Source organism: Tribolium castaneum, chromosome 3 (genome assembly GCF_031307605.1).
Source record: "Tribolium castaneum strain GA2 chromosome 3, icTriCast1.1, whole genome shotgun sequence".
NCBI lineage: Eukaryota > Metazoa > Arthropoda > Insecta > Coleoptera > Tenebrionidae > Tribolium > Tribolium castaneum.
Genome location: NC_087396.1, coordinates 11418922 through 11440044, shown reverse-complemented (window position 1 = coordinate 11440044; position 21123 = coordinate 11418922). Strand labels below are relative to the sequence as shown.

Here is a 21123-nt window from a genome sequence, read left to right as displayed (position 1 = left end):
GACTTTCATTTTAAACTTCACAACAAAAGACAATAAAATGCCGAAGCCCATATTCGTTTCTTGACGAGTTGTTTTTAATTTAAAACAACAAAAACAGTAAATAACACATGCAAATCTTCAATGTGATACTTTTGTGTTTGATAAAAAAATCATTTATGGGTATTCCTGTAATAAAAATTAACTTGCATTTTAATAATTTGAACCGTTTGTTCCAATTAAATATTAGATAACATTTTTTATGTGCTGTTGCTAATTCTCTTCATTCAAACAAAGTGACTATGATTTTTATCACATGCATTAGTTTTAAAATTCATTTTCCTTTTGTTATTTCTGATTCTTCTAAAAAATCTTTTTTGTAAGTTGAGAGCAATTCATTTTTTTATCCACGCTGTATAATTATTAATTACGAATCATTGTTACAACTATAATTAAAAAAAAAACTTTGAAAACAAATTAAAGACCAATGCTGTACCTCCATTTACCTTTCTCCACCTATCCATTATAATAAGTCGATTCGTGTGTTTCATAAAGTTACATTATGTTGCTGTCACTTCTTAATATTGACTTAATAATACGCTAACCACATAGTAAACTTGTAAAAACTAAACACACTAAACATATGGAAATTGAAGAAGAAAGGCATAAAGACGTTAAAGTTTACATCAAAAACTAAACATGAACAGACTTTTGACGAAATGATTTGCATCTGAGTAGACTGCAATTTAAGTGCATGTGCATAGGTATAAACATAATAATTACTGTAATGGCCTGACGGTGATCATTGTCGATTTAGATAAGGCTTGAGAAACATTGAGACACTTATACGGATGATGACTTGTCTATTAAAGTTGAAAAATCATCACACTTACATAGCACTTTACCCACTGATCATTAGTGAACAATTACGTACCCATACTTCCCTAGTGTGAAAAAGTGACCATTTTGTGTTATCTAAATGCCCATGCGCCCGTTACTCCTCACGCCAATAAAGTTTAGGGGATCCACAAAATCCATTCTATCTAAAGATTACAAACGTCTTTAGGTATAGATGATCCTTGGCTTCCTGTTGTTTCTAAGGTGATGCTAAAAATATTTTCACCAACAAAGCAAATTAGGAGTGTTTCTAATATCACCTTGGAAATAATACGCAAATATAAAGTCAAAGACATATTTTGTATAGGTGTTCGTGTCTGAAACTGATGACCTCGTATATGTATGTAATCGGTTTAACCAGAATCGAAATTTTATAACCGAAGTTTATAATATATATAGGTATATATGCCTATAAGTATATATAGGTACCTATATATAGGTATATATAGATACTGAATTCAAGAAATCATAGCTATACGCGTAATATATTTTTTGTCAAGTTGTATAGCATAGGTTGGGGTGGTTTTTTACAGGGTCAGAAGGTATAGTATAGACATATATTTTTGATATGATTACGTAAAATGTGGTAATTATAGGGTTATTACGTAGATAATTAAGGCAGCATTGATAAATATACAAGTATTAATGATTCACGGTGCATAATTGCGCGTTAAATAATGTATAGTGCGTGGAATCGGTCGGGTGTAGAGCGTATAGAGTGTGATTTTTTAGGTTATGTATGTACTTCGGGTGCAGCGTATGGTATCGAGTTTTGTGGGGACTTGGGGAGGTTTGTGGGGCGTCTTGGCAACGCTGTTCGGTAGTGCCTGGAACGTCCGTGAGACGGCGCGCGCGCGTTCGTAGCGTCCGCCATTGGGCGAGAGGCGTGTCTTTGCCCTGACAGATCATTCATCTGAGCCCCACTCTGCCCCCTTCGTTCGGCGTGATTGACAGTTGGCAGACGACTGCGGACCGCGCAGGATCTCCGCACGCGCTTCGGACACGGCAGCTCGGCGCACCATCACCACCGAGAGATCTGAGACCCCATCCACCGACCCCATGCCCGAGGGGGCCCCCAGCACCTGCTCGCACCGGCCCAGTGTACACGACAGTGCAGTGAACCGCAGTGAGTGTGATAAAAGTGCGCGCCAAGAGTGACTCTGACGGTGCTACGGTGCGACCACCCGGTGCAGTTCATGGCTCAGCCACGGGTACGAAGTGACCGACGGAGAAGGCGACCAGCGGCCGACACACCGCAGCCGAAACGCGAGATCGCCACTGGACCGCGGCGGTCCGCGCGCGGGCCGACGGCTACCGGTACCACCCCATCACGTGACGCGCCGCGACACTTCGCATCAATCACCCTGTACATCGCCCCACGACAACCATAACATCCAGCGATAAACGCGCCAATGCGAACCGGCCTTAAGACAATCCAATTAACAAACTACAAACCAAAGAGAAACAAAGAGAATATTTTTGAGTTTGGAAAACTTATAAAAAAACAACTATTAAAAGACAATTAACAGTGTTATCCGTGCCAGGAAATGAGAAAATGATTTCAAATTATCTTGTTTTTCTTCACTTGTATCTTTTTCGGAATTCGAATGGTTGAGTTTATGGTCTTCTCCATATTTAAATAAGGACTATAATTAAATTGACCATAAAAAGGCTACAACCTTTTAATTCTTTAAAAGTAGCAAATATAAAATTTTGTTGCAAGTTTTATTGAAGCACACCGGACGAAAAAAGTTTCAAAATTATAGTACCCAATAAAATGATAATTAGAAATTAACATTTCTTTTAAATTTATATGAGAGATTAATTACTCTTGTAAAATTGTGCTAAAGTGTATTTTTTTTCATGGTAAAAAGGCCATAAAAGTTTACTAACTTTTTATTACCGTACAATGGTGGTTAGAAATGATGACATTTGGAATTTTATGAGTTTTTTTAATAAAAGTGGGCCACCTGAATTAAGAGACCAAATAAAATTATTTCAGTATAATAAAATGATGTAACATTTTTCAAAATCTGCAGCTTTAAATTTTATTGCAATAATTAAACAATAAAAGAGAAATGCTGAGTTCAAGTAGCTCACACTTGTCAAATATTGCAATAAAAAAGACCAATAACAAAAAAAACTTGAATAGAATTTATTCAAATATTTATTTGGATTTGTAGTTAAACTTTTTGTTTTTGTTTAAGTGAGCTATTGAAACAATAAAGCTGATTTAAGGATTTTAACTGGAGAATTTGTATGTTATTGAAAAGATACGGGGATGGGGTTGTGAGTGGCGCTTCCTGGTGGCTTGGGAAAACTAAAGCGGAGATTTAACAGTACACGGGAGAAGAGTGGAGGCAGATAACGTTTTATCAGGGAATTGTGGCTGGGTGATGTCTCCGACAAAGCGTCGAGAAGCGGGAAAATAGAAAAATATAACACCGGGATTTCGGGCAGCACCCTTCGGTGGGAAAATCGCGCGCTAAATTATTCCAAGTTCCCTTTTATTTAATTTGGAGTTGTTGGAAATTCGGTTTGTGAAAAGCGGCGCGCGTGTGGCAAAGACTGTTACGGGGCTGTGTGGTCTAATTTGAATGGTTTTATAGAAAAGAGAGTTATAAATTAGATCGAGAGCTTAATTTAATAACCTCCTTAACAGTGAAGCTGCATGTTTTTCGCAGCTAATAAAAATTTTCATGGCTGAATAAAACGAAAAATGTTATTGGCACATAAAATTCATTTATTTTGTTATAATACGGAGTAATAAACTGGATAAAATATCGGATAACTATTTGGGAAACAAATCATAGTTAAATATTATGCGTCCACAATAATTAAAATTCAAATGAGTTTAATTTATGTGTTCGATTCGGACGAAATATCGTTTTTTTATTTGAATGGGTGATTTTGTATTAATCGGAGTGGGCCTAATGGCACGACCATCATAATGGAGGCTTGATTAGTCAATGGTCGCAATTAAAGATCGGGAGTGATGCGTTTCTTGTAATTATAGTTTAGCAGTGGCCTTTCAACGAATACTTTTAATTTCTCTTAAAACCGATGAATAGGCACTTTGGCCGGGCCACGGACAGATACCTTACCTGATTACACACCGTAAATGCCACTCACAAAAACTCACTTTTGGATTATCATCGAGGAATGCAGCGAAGAATGCACCGAAACCCCGGCCCCCTCCCTTAATTCCGTAATTAAATTCGCCCGTATCTAGTAATTAATCGGCGTGTACCTACTCCAAAATTTTAATTAAAATTAGACCATTTATACCAGCGCTCATTTGTTCGCGAATCCATATTCATGAAGCGCCGGAATCGGCGCGAAAAGGCCCGTCGGCCGACGGGCCCCCGTCCAAATCAAAATTTCCGACGATAAAACTTTACGGCTGCGACTCCGGCGGGGCAAAAAACTCGCCTCCATATAACACACGGTCCTCTTTACTACTCCATGAAACTTTACGACGACAACCATTCCAACAAGTTCCTACTTTAGAGCCACTAAAATCCGGGCCGAAAAAAGGCAAATTATCGGCATCCGATCGCGATTCCGCTTCCATCCCCCGATTTTACGACGTTTTAATAAAAATATCATCGCGCCCCTCAACATCTCCAGGAGTGGAAGCCGTCGGCCGCGCTCCAGTGGCGTCGCAAGGTGCGGGAGTGTGTCGTGCGCCACCCATCGAATTAAATTCGATAAAAGTGCGTTATTACAGACTTTGAGAGTCGTAATTATGTGAGTTTATGGCAGTTGTAAAAGGACTGTTCCTCAGTGCTGTGATGTGTCTCCGAGTTGTCGCCTTCTTCGTCGTCGGATTACACTGTTTTTGATTTAATGGCTTTGCTTTACTCCGAATTCTTTTCTAGGTGTAAAAAATTCTTTTTGACCGATTTTTAAAGAATAGTGCGAAACGATTCGACATGGATGTGCTTCAAAAAAATGTAAATATGCCCTTATTATCTCTAACTATAGTCTTGTGGTTTTGGTCGTTTAGTTAGTGGTTTTTTGTGCCCTAAAACCCCAAATTCTTCCACACCCGGGGCCAGCGTTTTCATGACGCTGGCCCACAGGTGCACACACGTGACCGCAACAATTTTCCAAAATTTATTTCACGCCAGAATCTATCCTATAAAAACTAAAACAGTATATTTATGACCGAGTGACAATCCCATACGAATTATATGATCCGGAAAATAGTATCGTTATGATCCATGAAAATTGTAGATTTTTCAAAAAAAAGATAAATATCTGAAATTTGTACAAAGCAACAAAGTGTCTGTTATAATCCGCTTTAATTTTTTACAGATATAAATCAGTAGAAAGACACTAAATAAACTCGCTAAAAATTCAGGTTAAAACGTAAAAATACCAGGAACGAAAATTTAATTTTTGGGTGTCATAAATTTTTCAAGTAATATGAGTTTTTGCTAGTTTCACATTCCCGAAGGCGGCCAGGCGGTAAAGTTGCAATTTAAAAATATCCGAGTGTACATTGCAAGGATAATACTGCAGACAATATTTTTGATTTATGACCACTTGGGAGATATCTTTATTACCATTACTAAAGATATTAATAAAAATCAAGAATTATTCAATTTTATGTAGGCATACAGCCTGGACTCACGTCAGGCAAGAATTTACTCATTTTTTTTAAGTTGGTTAAAACTTCGAAAAAATAAACCTTCAGAAGTGAACAACGAACCAAATCCGCCGCAAATCATTAAACCAAATTAAAATTGGTTTTAAATATGATAATTACGTTGCCAATTACAGTTTCCTTTCAGAACCAGTTTAGTTAAAAATAATTCTTAATCTCTCCAAAAATGTGTTATTGTAGTAAAAAAGGTTGTATCCACAGCATAATTTAAACCATGCATGCATTACGAATATTACGATAACGCCTTTAAAAATACCCGCTAAAATCAGTTACAAACTGTTTATTATGTGTCTGTTTTTATTGTTTAAATAAAAATCAGTAAAACCTCCCGGTGTTACAATTATACAGCGAGATTAACCGCCAAATCCGTTAATCCATTTATTGTACAGTTTAAACTAACTTAAAAATTATTTTAATCTTATCGCAAGATTAGATATTTTAGGCTACGATACCAAATATTTTTTCTCTGTAAGATTGAAGACGACGGGTTTCCTAAAAATTTGGACTGTAGACCAGTGACATATTTATGTAAATTCAGCCGCGACGGTAACTTATATTTTAATCCGGTTTTGGTAAAAATACTTCTCCTTTGATTATTATTCGGTTGGTTTCGAATAAACATTTTATTCGAAATTTAATAGTTTTCACTGAGCAGTGGTGCGAATTTATTGCGTTGTAAAGATAATATTCCAGCGAGTTTAAATTAGATTAGGTATTTTCAATCACCTTTATCGTAGCATAATTAAAATTTTTAAGAAACTAATAACTGCACAATTATCCTAGACTTCAGTGGGTTTATATGGGCTGTAACATTAATTTGATACCCTCTAGAAGCTGGTACCGGAAGTCTATCAATAATTCAGACTAACCCCCGTATTTACAGCGCGTTAAATAAATTAGATGGTTTTTAAAGCAGCAATTTGTTGCAAATTTATTAATTTATATTCAATTTGAGTACGCAGCTCGGATATTATTTAAAAATGGCTGTACTCGGTCTTTCATTATTCTAGAAACGTGGCCACTATACACATTTTCTGTATTTTAATAGAGGTATTGTTAGGTAAAAAAAAATCTTGCTATTTATGTAATTTTGTAAACAGCGCGTTTCACACAATGTAATATACAAAAGTTACAAGACATTTAATTGTTTTTTTTGACGGTGGTAGTTTGTTTCGAAAATGATCAAAATCCGGCGAGGCCTTTCAATTCTGTAATGGCTTTCAGAGAATTAATTTAATTACGGCAAGAGTGTAAGAAAAAACGAGATATTTAGTGAGTCACTTTACTCCATTAGTTGTGAATATTAACATTTTAGGTTTAATAAATTTAAAATTTTAATTAATTCCGTTCGAGTCGTTTGTAATATCCAGAAATGTTTATGAGAGGACAACTTTTTAATATGACATTCTATAAATATTTATGTCTGGTCAAAAATGTTGCTGTATCTATTAGAATCGAGCTAACTCTTAATTGACCGCTGTTAGGTCCGGTTGACGCACTTTTCTGACGCCGAGTTCTCTTGTTGCAGTATGACGACGGCATCCACCCTGGGTACATGGACGGCGGCGCCGGGGCGGGTTTGTACGAACCCCACGTGGCGCACAGGCCGGGGTTGCAAGGACTTCACCATTCACCCCACCTGAACCATGCCATGCATCCGTACCATGCGAACCATGTCAACCCAACCGCCAACCACGTCATGGGTGGAGCGGTGCCGGACGTCGGCAAAAGGGACAAGGACGCCATCTACGGGTGAGTCCAGCTGGCCACGAATTCCCCAAAACCGCCAACGGAGTCGTGGCACGAAAAAATTTTTCAATTTGATGGTGTCATTAACTGTTAGTTTGATGCCAATATCTCCGATTTATTTGATTTGCCTTTAGCATGCACGGTTGAGTCGGGAGAGCCTAAATCCACACTAGTAATGCCTTTATAATACGCAACAATAAATATAAGTTTTTCGATAAGACAAAGATTTTATTTATGAATCTGTCAAGAGAATAGACAAAGACATTTTAAATATTCTAGCCGAAGGCTTCAAGTTTGGTTTTTCATTTCCAGATTGCATGCATGAGCATTAACGGCTTTGATTATTAAAATAATATCTCCGAGTGTCGTGAATTACAGCAAAACACAATTACGTAGATGGATTCAGCTGCTATTAAGACGACACGCCCAGTGCGGCCTGGTATTACTTAAAATTGCCGAGTATTATGAAATTCTACCAGAAAATGACAGTGAAGTGTTTTTCAATAAGTTTACGCACCGTGTAAATATCTTAGTTAACTATTTAAAAAACTATTATTGTTATCTAGCTGCCATTACGATTGTGCTATCACAATCGCTAGCCAAAGTATGTTTCTTATTATAAACATTCATCAACGTTGAAAAGTTTGACTGTGTTTTAATTTCTGTCACATTTATTTTTTAATAAATTTTTGATAAGAAATTTGTTTATCTGACACCCTTTATACACCTACCAAGTGTAATAAATAAGAATAATTCTAATACATACAAAACTGTCTCATTACAAATTAAAACAAAATCCGGCTCGGAGGACCATAATTTTTAGTCACATATGCACACCTCTAGGACGTTACTTACTTAACTGCCGTGATCGAACTTGGTGACTAAAGTGAAGTAAAGTTAATACCAATAATAAAATGTCCATTTAAATTTTGAAGAATGTTTTAGTATTGTTTAGTTGGCGCTGGTCAAGTAAATTTCTGAGTTATACTTTTGTTTATCAAAATTTTAACAATGATAGTCGGGTCTAAGAAAAAATTAACTAAGTTATAAATAAAAAAAGTTTAATATTTTAATATTTTTTGACATAAGGCTATTGTATAGATGTTTTTCCGTAATTGGTTTATTTAGTGAAAGAAGGCGCGGTTTGTACATACTTGTTCATGATTAAATTTTGAATTACTCGTGACCTGTAAACAGAAGAAGAGATAATTTTTGGGAATAAAATAAAGTTTAGTTGCATGTGCGGTTCTAATATAAATATTCAGCGATTTTCCTGTTCCTTTTTGGGATTTTCGACGCTCCAAGTTGGTGGTCGATAAAAGCTTCGGATTGTCTTGTCGTATTTAAAATATTGCCATTGCATTATGCATTTCAAATGTTGACTAGAATCGTAAATAGACCTATTGACGTTTTTATATCCTACAAGCATCATTTAAAGCAGTGTTTTCCGCCTCCCCCCTATAATCGATTTACGAGAGTGTCAGTTACTTATTGGAAAGGGTTAATTAAATGGACACAAATTTGTTATACACTGCTATCAAACATTATTACCCAAGGTTTATGAGTCGATTTAATTATAAACAGTGAAATAGGTACAACTTAGACCGACTCACAGTTGATGACCTTTCCAATTTGAACAAAATTTGTTTAATATTTCGATTTCGTTTAATAACTCGGGGCGAAATTTCTATTTAAGGGGCACTTGGAGTGAAACTCCATTGGAGATCATCGCCTCATTAAAATAACAACAGTTGCTGCATCAGTCGAGAGTGGTGTTTGCATTTCTTTTCTCGGTTAAATAAATATTTTAAGAAAACATTTTTCGATTTTACTTGTTGGATGTGCATTAAAGCAGCCGTGGCCAACTGCAGTGCTTCTCAAAACAAACAAAATTTCGATTTCTGGACGCCATCGCAGTCTGCTCCCTACTTTCATGCCATCATTAACGAAATTTCATGCCTTCGGGGCAAATAAGCCATTCTTTAAAATATGTAAAATAGGCGAACGCCCACCTACTTTATACTACAGACAATAAAAAATGTATAGCTACGAGGAAAAGATAGCGGCCTGACATTTCATTGTACTCCAGTTTTTAATCGATTCGATACACAAAAAATAATAAAAAACAATATGGCACCCACAACATGAAACCTTCACTGGATCCATTATGGAGCAGGTAGGCGTACAGAAAAATTCTATTAACATATTTGGATTCCTCCGGGACATTTTACATAATAGTACCGAATTTCATTATGATACTATGCATAATAAAAGCGTTATTAATGATTATAAAATTCATGAAATTTCGGTGCATTTTCATCCGAACAACCATTTTTTTATAATTGTTGTCCGAGCAGTTTTACAGCCTCTATGTGTTTGGGCAGCATAAATTTGGCGATTATAAAGTTTATAGGAGTTATACAGCGTGTTCTAATGGAAAACGGCCTATTAATTTTATCTTAAATGGCAATAACAATTAGGAAAAAACGTTTTTATTTAGATTTTATTTCAATTAGTGAAACAGCCCTGTATTTCAGTTGATTTTTAGTCGCCTGTCGTAAGGGATTTACAGCCGCAATAAAAACCGGTGCTTCCCCTCAATTCACCAAGAATAATAAGAGATAGCAGTGATGAGCAAATTAAAATTCCGGGTTATCCATACAGTTGTCTCAGACGATTATGACGGTAGTGTTAAATTTGTTCGTAAATATTTGCTACTATACGAGGTGTTCGCTTTTGTTTGTCAGCCCTGGCAGTCAAATCCGGTCCTGTCCGCTCTTTCAAGCAATGCGTCTCGTAAACGTACAGCAGTCGTAAAACTTCTTCACATAATGAAACTTTTCGTCAAAATGAAGAAATAAATTGGTTGTAAAAATACCTAAACAACAATAACTATAAAATGACGTCATTATCTTATACTTAACGGCCGACTCGTTTTGGGCAAAAAGTTTGTCATTTCGTGACGTATCGATTGTGTGCAGGTCCGGCTCGGCCACCTGTGGCCCGATCCGTCGGGATCGATTCGCTGATAATGAAAGCGTCATTACGCATACGTGATAAGCGTGCGTAAGAGTTTATGGACCGGACTGCGTTTTCCGTCGGATTGCTGGGCTTCCGCCACCAAACCCAATATTTGCCCAGCGCTTGGACGACACTGTTTATTTAAAGGTGTCGGTAATTACTTGGCGCGTACATGTTTATCTCTGTACACACACTGTATACTGCGTTTACCCACTTAAATACCACCTAAACGAGCCATAAAAATAAACGGCTCGTCAGCTGCCACAAGATTAGGTCCCCGACCGAATTACCCAAACAAAACTCCTCTCAGACTTATTAAGACCGGGCCAAAAATCCATGTGTTATCCACTATCTGCAGAGCCGTTATCTGCGATAGCTCGGCTACCGATTCGATTTTATCGCGCCCCATAATTCTCCCCGACAATGGAATTTTTCACATAAGCTCTACGAATATTTTGATAATAAAACTGGTTATTTAAACGTAAATTACATCAAAGTAAATAATCTTACAAGAGATTAAATATTTACCCGATATATTAGGTCAGTTATCGGTGTACACTTTGCAGATGTTTATTGTAATGCTCAGATATACAAAACATTTTTTAACTCGTGTTTAGAATCGTTTTGTTTTGCAAAGTCCACCAATTTGTTAGCCCCAAAAATAAAGATCTAAATCAGGATCACCTTTCGCCACATTAAATAGGCGAAAATATCACCCTCGTCCCCAAAACAAACACATTGTGCCGATTAAATATGTTTTCGGACGCATTATCGCCCACGAATTCAATCTAGTCGTTCAATTTTAAAGGAGATTACTTGTAAGCAATATCATTTATACATTTAATGACACAGGCAAATAATAATCAATCATAATAATGACTGATATCTCCGTATCAACATTATAATAATTACTGCAAAATAAATCTCGTGGGTGTTTGGATAAAAGAAATCACACTTATTGACGTGATTTTCAATTTCGACGGATTAAAACCGACACTGATTTAATCCACATTGCACGCGTGTGACAACAATTAAACAACTGACCTCGTATAATGTACAAAAGGCTTATGTACAGCACAGTCACGCTCGGGAAAAACGAGCCATCGAGATATTGAGATTACAAATTGATTAGGATTCATATTCAAATTAGTGATAAGCTAGCAAACCCGAAAATGATAACCATTTTCTTAAATATTGAAAAATATTTCCAATTCTTGTAGGAATAGTTTTATTAAAAATCTCAAAGTGTGAGGGGTGTATGTGGCAATTAATAACGTGAGGTATAAATTCTCTTTACTTTAAAAAAGCTGTCAAAGTTCGTTGTTGCCGCCGTTGCAGCAACGAAATAAAAAACCGAACATCCAAATTAGAAATAGAAGTGGAAGTCGTTTAATAATTCACAAGTTAGAGTTCGTTTTGAAACACAACTGTGATTAAACCAACATCGCGATGCAGATATAATTTGGTAACTTTGAAGTTTGCATTTCACATGTGTTTGTAAATAAATGTCCAATTTGACTCTCATTGAGCCGACTTTGAAAACAAGTGTGGAACATATTTTCGCACAAGTTTGGCAATAATTAATAAATTAGCGAAAATAAGAAATGATGCTGCTCGTCGTTGAAATGGGGTTCAGCTCGAGTGCGTGTTTTTTGTTGGGTTCGGTATGTACGGGTTAAACAATTTAACGGTACATCTTGTGGATAAAACCATAACAATTTTAATGGTCTTCGATTCGCAATTACGCAATTTTATCCGATAATAACGGAGACGTTAGAGAATGACAGAAACGCGGACTTGCCCCAATAACTCAGATTAAATAAAATAAAATTTATATTGAAATTATCATAATAACGAGGAAATGTTGCCTCTTTATTAAAAAAGGACTACATGTCTCGATAACTTATCTTCAATTATCTATATCTAGTCGAGGAGCAATTATTGTGTAATGCACCGAACCGGTGAATTTATTAAATATAGTCATACTATGTGGTGCAGCTAAAAGGCCGCAACGGATTCCTTCAATAACATTCGATAATTAATAAAAAATCTTCCAGGAATCGAGGATTGATCATTTTCCATGCGTCACAGTTTACAGAAAAGTATAGTTTTAAAACATAATAACAGGATGAAGACAAACTTCACTACTGCTCTTTAGAGCGACACTCCCATGCTATTAAATCAATTTCTGCTCAAATTGTAGGTTGCAGCTAGCTAATATATTTTTAAAAGCTACAAGGAAGTTCGATTAATAGTTTTTCGCTCACTTGGCTCTATTGAACATAACTTTCTGTTGTGTTAAAAATTCACTGTGAGATGTCAAAGTTTTATTAGAGAAGTTTCAAAGACACGTTACGTAGAAAAACGGACCGACCGGACTTTGTCAGCCATTATAACATTGTATCGGAAAGTGTTATGTTACGTACTTTGTAATTAAGTTAATCGCAATTGAACGTCCTTTGGTTTTGTTGTGTGGCATATTTTATGCTAAACCGAGTTGCAAATGTTGATGAACCAAGTTTTGAATTTAAAAATAACCGCGATTATGGACTTTACGGAAGTTTGTTTAATTAATATTTGAGAGGGTACCACTGTTGCAACAATTTTCGTCAATGTTTGAGGAGCGGATTGTAAAATTGTCACACTCATGCGGTTCCTTGTCATCTCAAATAAAAGAAAACAAACAGTTTGATCCTTTCCATTGTGACGTATGTTTTTATCAGACAAGAGAATATCCGGCAAGTTTAGTGCAGTAAAAATTGAGGAGAAATCGTTATTCTGCATTCCAGCAAGAATCATTTTAAACGATCATAAAAGTTTTATGTTCACACTTTTAAGAAGTTATTAGAAGAAAATGAATCGTCTTTTATTTGACACTTTGTTTTCCTAATTCTTCAAAATAAATACAGTAAAAGTGCAAAATTATTTCATGAGTCATTTTACATTTTAAGATTATCAAGACTGTTATCAGTGCAAAACATTCAAAGAGACTTGGCTTTTGGAAAGCCGACTAGTTAACGAGCGATTTATCTCGAGTCAAAATGCTTTGCTGGGCATTTTTCTTCCGGGAGATTAATTGTGAGCCCAGTTTGACCGTGAATGAATCTTCTGGTATTTTTCCTTATGAATGGATCCGAAATACGCGTTTCTGAAAGCTCGCATTGCGTATAAATCACACGGAATGTCTTTTATTATTAGTAAAAGTATTATAAACAGCGATATAAAAGGGACATTATCGAGAGTTGTCTCGGATAACCCGCGACAGCTCTTGAATGGTGTCTATCAAATAACGTTGAGCACAAGACGCATTCATAAATGTAGCGATTTATTTATGGCGTGCCATCCTCGGATAATTTACGGGTCAAAGGATTGAGATAGCTGTGGCCACACTTGCTCTCGCTTGTTGTTGTTGTTTTCGTGACCAATTCTGTACGATGATCTCTTGTAACCGCGATAGTCGCAGATGTTGCAAAATTACCACAACCGAAATCCTGCACCAGTTTGCAATGGATCCGCAGAACCGGACTCGCTGTGTGTGGGGCGACCTTCGTCAAAAGGGACCATCTGTGCAGAAATCGCAGAGAAAGTGATTTCCTCGAAGGCCGACTCTGACTTTTGTCTAATTAAGACATTTTCCTACAGCAATCAAGATAAAGGATTTGATTGGCACACAAAAAGAAATGTCGTAATTTAAAAGCACCCGGGTTTTTGTTCGAAATATTGCCACAAGAGAGATTTATAGATTAATGCTCGGATAATTAATTTGACACATCTGTGACACACTATTTCAAATTAACTGCTATTAAATGAAGAGTTTCGTGATGCTAGCTGCAATAAATAACGACATTATACTGAACTTCATGAATACAACAAAAAATAAAACAAAGATTTGTTATTACATCGGGCAAATTGGTTCGTTATTAATAATTAATCATGCTTTTAAAAAGAAAGCAAAGTATTTAAATCACTCGCTTGATTCGAATTTGCTAAGAACGATTGAAATTCAAATACAGATAGAGATAAAAAGTTTACAACAAAATCGAATTAGACTCCATATTAGGACACCTATTTTAAATTTATTTTATACAACAATTTGTCAAATTGTCAATCAAACACATTTATAAACTAAAATCACATGTTTATGGATGGATTACTCATTCAATAAAATTCATTACCTGTTAATTTGTTTTTTTTTGATACAAATTTTATTCATAGAGATTGTTAGATAATGCTAAAGAAACTCTGAAGGAATATCTGCTTAACACTATCCAAGAATTTTGTCTTTTTGACGACCAGTATTCTGATTTTTGTAAAATTACGAAATTCTTCATTTGTGTTTGCTTATTTTGCTACCAAACCTCAGCCCTGTTAAATTAGCGAAAGTTTCACAAATTGTTTGGCACCAATTAGTTCCATAAATTATTTTTTCGTTTTTTTTAAATATTTTAATTATAAATGCACTAAAAAATAAAACCTTAGTAGTTTTCCAACTTAGCATAGTTTAGTTATGCATGTCCAGAATCTATGTGTTTCAGTCGCGGAATTTTTTAAATTAAAATCAAACCGCAAAATTACGTGAAAATATTTACCTAAAACTGGAAATTTTATTACCTAAACCGTCGAGTTTTACCAGAAACAATGCGATTTAAGTCACTTCATCAGAGGCACTAAACGCGATAAGTTGTCGACAACTATTATAAATTCTGCCAGTACCTGGAGAAAGAATGACAAATAACAGTACAGTTTTGCGTGAGAGGTGATTTGTCATTTTAACGAAAAGTTTCTCAATCAACAACTATTGCAATTTTTTTCCCATTTGTTCGCGTACGAACACATGCCTGTCCATCTAAGCATTCATAAAAGAGATCTACATTTGATGATAACAATGAACTGAATTTAAAACGAGTTTTTTCACAATTGCAAATCGCGATTTCATTCACTTCGGTTTGAGCAATGTTGCCTCCGAGAGAAATTATTTTTGCGTTTGTTTGATTCCAGTCGTTAATTTTATTAATAAAATTTGACGCGATCGCTGTTATTTTAAATAAAAATACCACAATAAATTGATATCTAAAAATAAAATTACAAGCTGAATGGCCAGTCTGAAATGGTCAGCTCGTCCGCAATATTTGGCTTCTATTTTTAATTTTAAATTCGACGTGACACGGATGATTTGTAAATTCTGACATAGCAATATCGCGTCAAACCTGGGAATTCTCACTGGCCATTACGGGATATTAGTATTTTTGTTTATTGTGTGTCGGTGCGTGTGACTGTGGATCCCGTGTCGGCTTAAATTTTCCGTTAATGGTAGAATTAATGGTTTTGGACGTAGGAAATCTCACGCGAAACCATCGATCACCCTGATGGTTGTCGTTTGGTTTGAGTAATGCGTCGAAACGTCGATGTTTTTTGGCGTGCGCCCGGTCAGCGTACTAGACATGTTAATTATGAATGAATTCTGCTTAATAATGTAGATAATAAATCAAATCGTTAACAAATTGCCAAAACTAAGTAAATAAATTAAGCTAAATCAAATTTACGATGTCAAATTAAAGGTTTATTTTAAAAATAAAAATAATAAGTCTGTACGAGCGTGTTTACAATGCAATTAGCCACAAAAAATTATCTTAATGGCTCCTTTTATTTATTGACAAATGGCCGATTGAAACTCTCCCATTGATAAGTTTTGATGAGGATTTTCTCGTGTACGCACTATTTTACGACAGTATTATCGTCCTCAAAGCGAAAAATAACACAAAGGTCACAAAGAAATTATTTTATAACGTGGCAGTATGTAAATAGCAACGCTAATTTATGTGGACAGCCGTACAAGGCGTCCTCAACGTGTTTCTTTTTTTACAGTCTTCTTTAATCAGTTAATTATCTCTTCGATTTCAACTCTCAATCTTTTAGGATGATGAACCAAAAACCGCCATTTCATCATTCCGTCATGTAGTTTTGATTAAAAATTTTCAAGAGTTTGGTTGATGTCACTAGTACTTTTAGAATAATGCGATAACCTTTGACCGGGGGCCCAAAATCAACTTGATACGGATTCAAAACTAGTTTCGTTTTGTACTGACAATTATTATCACGATTTTTTTGAAATGTAAACAATCGTCTAATTAATTAGTTTAAACTATAGCAACGAAGATAAAAATTAAATTAAGAAAACTGTGTTAGAATTGTTTTGCAACTCATAAGCAAATAGGACTATGGAGTGTGTATTATTATTTATAAATAATAATAATTCGAAACAACTTTATAAAAATTTGTTTTGAAGAAAATTTCACATCATGTTTCTAATAATTAAAATTTGCAAAAAGTAAAACATCTCAGCATAGTGTTAATTTATAGTTATTTAATTGTCTTATCACTGTAAAAATTGATAAAGCAATAAAGAAATTTATTGAAAAATATATTTTTGTTTTATGCTTATCTTTTTTCACCAAATAAATCAAACTTGTTACACCATGTTTATGTTTGTTTTGACAGATTTTGAATGCCACTGATTAGCAAGTTTCTTTTGAAAAAAAAATTGTGTGTCCTTCTGGAATTTTTTTCACCAGAATCCAAAAAATAGCATGTGAGATTAACCTGAGATCTCGTTTCTGGGTTCAATTAATTATTATTGGAACTGCGGGTATAAAAAGTGCATTTATAAACACTCATAAAACAAAGTCATGCTATGATTTAATTAAATCAGCAATCTTGCTGGCAGTATTTTGAGCACATGAATGCTCGAATCACTTGCATGAATGGCACAACCATGAAATCACATTTGCTTTTCCCTTGGGCGAAAAATTTCGCTTCTGCACAACTTTCCCATCACAGTGTTGAAAGATCCGCTTCTAGTACGGACCTGGGTGGTCCATCCGTGGCTCCCGTTGAACTTTAGCCACTCTTCTGAATGGATGTTTGTATTGTAATTTTCTTTTGCAGTCACCCGCTGTTTCCCCTGCTGGCTCTCATTTTCGAAAAGTGCGAGTTGGCAACGTGTACCCCTCGAGAGCCTGGAGTGGCGGGAGGAGACGTCTGCTCCTCGGAGTCGTTCAACGAAGACATAGCCGTTTTCTCCAAACAGGTAAGCTTCCCATCTGCGGGTGTGTGTTTTCATTATTTACATTTGATATCCAAACTTTGCCTTATCAGTTTGATTAGCTTATCGCGTTCGATAAACACGAAAACACATGTAAAACATCTCCAGAATTTATATTATACTCGAAATAGCGATAAGGCTACACGCATTGAATCGTTTATGTGCTGGCCGAGACCACTACGCACATATTTATTTACCAACAACCTGGCAATTGTGCTCCTCTTCGGACAGACAACACACAACAAAATTATGTATGAAGAATGGAGAGTGACAATTTATTTTAATTATGCCTCACGTACGACAAACGCCGTAACGTGATTACTATTCATGAAGGAATAATATGGAAATGAAAATAAAACAAATAACATACTTTTCATGATTTGTTACTGTCATTAAATTTTATTCAACTCGAATCTATAGTACATGAAAATGTCTTGTGTGTGGATACATTATTTATTACAGCTGGCACTTAATTCCCATTTTTATGACACATGATACCTATTATTAAAAATATTATTTAATCATCGCGATATTCTTCGCCATTGTACTATTTTCGGTTATTTATTACGTATTATGAGGCGCACATTATTTAAATGTTACTTATAGCTGAATTGAATTAAAATTAGAAGGCTTTTTTGAATTAATTAACCAAGCCCATAGACATCGCAAAAATTGGACATACTTACCAAACACCATGACTAAGCAATAATGCTAGAAGCAAAATATAGATTAAAAGGCTTGTCCTCTTTACTCTAATTAAATGGCCTCTCAAGTTTTTCACCTAAATCAAATATTTAAGATCTCCACATTGTTTCAACTAAATTATAGCTTTCAGAATGTCACAGTAATTATTACAAATTTACATTCATAAAGTTAAACATGCACAACATTGCCAGAGAACTAAAATTGCTGAGCTAAGTGATGGTGCAATATTCACGACAGAAGCGGTGTTTAATTGTTTTCAAAATGGTCATTAATGTTCTAAAAACAATAATTAAATTTATTAAATATTGTCATTTAACACGTAAAATTTGTATAAAAAGGAGCTGTTTTTTAGGTGTTTGTAGTACAGTAGGATTAAGAATGAACTTTGGCGGAAATATTGTTTGATATGTCGAGTAGAAACAACGTCATAAATATCAAGACCAAACAAAGTTCAAGTGGAAACAGATTTCGCTGTTTATTTTTCCATTTTTGTCGGTGCAACCATTTCAATTAAACAAAAACTTGGGTTACAAATTCAGCTTCCGTTTAAGAAATGTTTTCTGGTCACGTAAAAAATGGTAGCGGTTTCTGGTAAAGTTATGACAGGTTCGCTTGATTTAATATTCACCCAATGAAAATTTATTGAAACTTGATATGCATACAAGTCTTGAATTAATGTCGCTGTCGTTGAAGTTTATTTTCTGATCTTTTTGTGAGTAAAGTGCATTTCGACGTGGCCGCTGAAATGCTCTTTTCGCCGTTAATTTCGTGTTATTGTATAAATTTGCCCGCTGAGTGTTGAGCCGGTGCCAGGGATATTCTTTTGGACACGGAAGCATTTCGCGGAGATAAATAATACGTTGTAGGCCTCGTCGTTTAATTCGGTTTGTTTAGTCTTTAAAACACTCACAAATGTGCTCTCGTTTAATGTAAACACACTTAATGGCTTACAACTTTTTGTCTTCACCACAACAACCATCGAATTGTTCGGCTGTTTATCTGTTATTTTCTAATTATTGGACGAGAAAGATCGTAATTGGGGGGTGAGTTGGGAAGTGGCGATCTGCTCCCCTTGCGTGTAACAGGAAACGGTCCCTCTTTCCCCCCGGTTTGGCAGCTGAAAGTGTAAATTTGCCTAACTGTATTTATTTATTCCTCCATTATAATTCGTTAAAGCGTACGCATTCAAATTCATACCCTCCGATTTATCCGACGGGTGCGTACAAACAAAACCAGAGACAGAACTAGGGTGGCTCTAATTATAAAGTCAAAATCCCATCATTGCCGGATAGGGGTCGATTAGACTGGGAAAAAATTAGCGCAAACGTAAAAGTTGCATCAAACGGCGTTTCGTTGCGTAAAATGTACGCCAGGCTCGTGAAACCGGCGTAAAACGACCCCGTAATGGTTATGGGGCCTCCCCGGCCTTCTTAAACGCACTTCGAAGGGCCTGCCTAAGTGATTCACGAGATAATACGCTCCGGTGCTGCACCATTATTGTTTATCATTGGCCGATTTGTTTATGGAACCACAAAGGGTTCTTGTCGATCTCCAGCCAAAAGTTACAATAACAGAGGGTGCCCGGGGACATTACCACCAAGCATCATAATGCCTTAATGCGTAATAATGTACGCACGGAGACCAGTGATAAGTACAAGTGATAATAAAATGGCAGGTAGCTTCATTAGATAATAGCTGTAGTTGTTTAGATCTTTGGCTGGTGATAAGCAAACGAAAGCACTTCAACATGTTTCGTTAATGCATAACGCTCCTAATTTACTTTCCACGTTGGGCCTTTTATTACAATGATATTAGACGCTCTGGGAAAACATAAATTAACATTCCTTCAAAAAACTCTTCATTCGAACAAAGATTGATAAGATAAATTGGTACTCCACTTCTGCCATTACCCTACACAATCCATTAATTAAAACTCTCACTCGAACGATTTAAGAATTCGAAACGCTATTGTTAGAACTAAACTAACTACACTTAACAGCATTTAAAGAACCAAAAGTTGCGCAAATCAATTTTCTTTATCAATACTCCATTACATCTTCTCGGAACTTCCTCACTGTCGTACCTTTTAATACCTGATTACTTAAATTACGCTAAAATCGGTAGCTCTTTCTTGAATTGCCAGTAATCTTGTACAGTGTGATAAAGCACTTATTGCAATCTATCTAAATTTATTTTATTACTGCAAAAGTTCCCAAGGGCCAGTTATTTAATCAGTTTCATTTAATGCGTTAATTCAAAACCAAGGTTTATTTCCGTGGAAATAATCACAATCATATCCACAGTAATAAATCGTTGTGAAAAGTTAACTCACGACTGAGTACTAACCATTATAGGTACTGTTACGGCTCTGTCTTTATGTCCTTGTTTATAACTTTATTTTTATTTCCTGTAACGTAACGTTCGATTTTCTTAATTAAAATTAAGTACAATTGTTGCAAAAATCGTATAAACACGAAATGTTTTAAGCAGGTGCTAAACCGCGTTACTTCGACTTCCGGACAAAAGCCACCGCAAGTGACAGTAATTGACAGTATCATTACTATTATTACATGTTATTTGGACAAGTATTATGGTTCTCAGCAAACAGTAATCTGAAAATCACGCGTGGTTGTCATTTATGTGAAAAGAACGGTAAACGGAGACTACTATCTTCCAGCAGACATCTTAAAAATTCTGTTTGGCTTAATGCACGCATTTGCATCAGAACCGGAGATAAAGTACCCTCATAACATAACAGACTGCAGATATAATACCGCACAATTTGTCTCGGACGAAATCATTGGCGACCGTTAATTAAATGATCTTTTTATTTAATTAATAACAAATTGGTCTAATAAAAGCGGACGAATAACAAATTCACTTTTAATTAGTGCGTTTAATGGAGTTAATTCGTCAGAGCCAGTTACGTAATAATGTATCCGATTTAACAAATTTTTATTGTCTTGTTTGGTTGTATGTTGTCTTGGGCGTCCCCTCCTAG

The 21123-nt window shown here is 35.6% G+C and overlaps 1 protein-coding gene across 5 annotated transcripts in view; it reads left to right on the top strand.

Annotated features, from left to right (window-relative positions):
• The first annotated feature begins 1711 nt into the window (after nucleotides 1-1711).
• Nucleotides 1712-21123, top strand: part of hth (homothorax) — an 83022-nt gene continuing 63610 nt past the window's right edge. For 2 of the 5 annotated variants that reach the window (XM_015981556.2, XM_008197995.3), the window contains exons 1-3: nucleotides 1712-2084; nucleotides 7074-7297; nucleotides 17261-17402. In XM_015981556.2, the coding sequence (XP_015837042.1) occupies nucleotides 2070-2084; nucleotides 7074-7297; nucleotides 17261-17402 (381 nt within the window). In that variant the 5' untranslated portion in view covers nucleotides 1712-2069. 5 annotated transcript variants of the gene reach the window in all.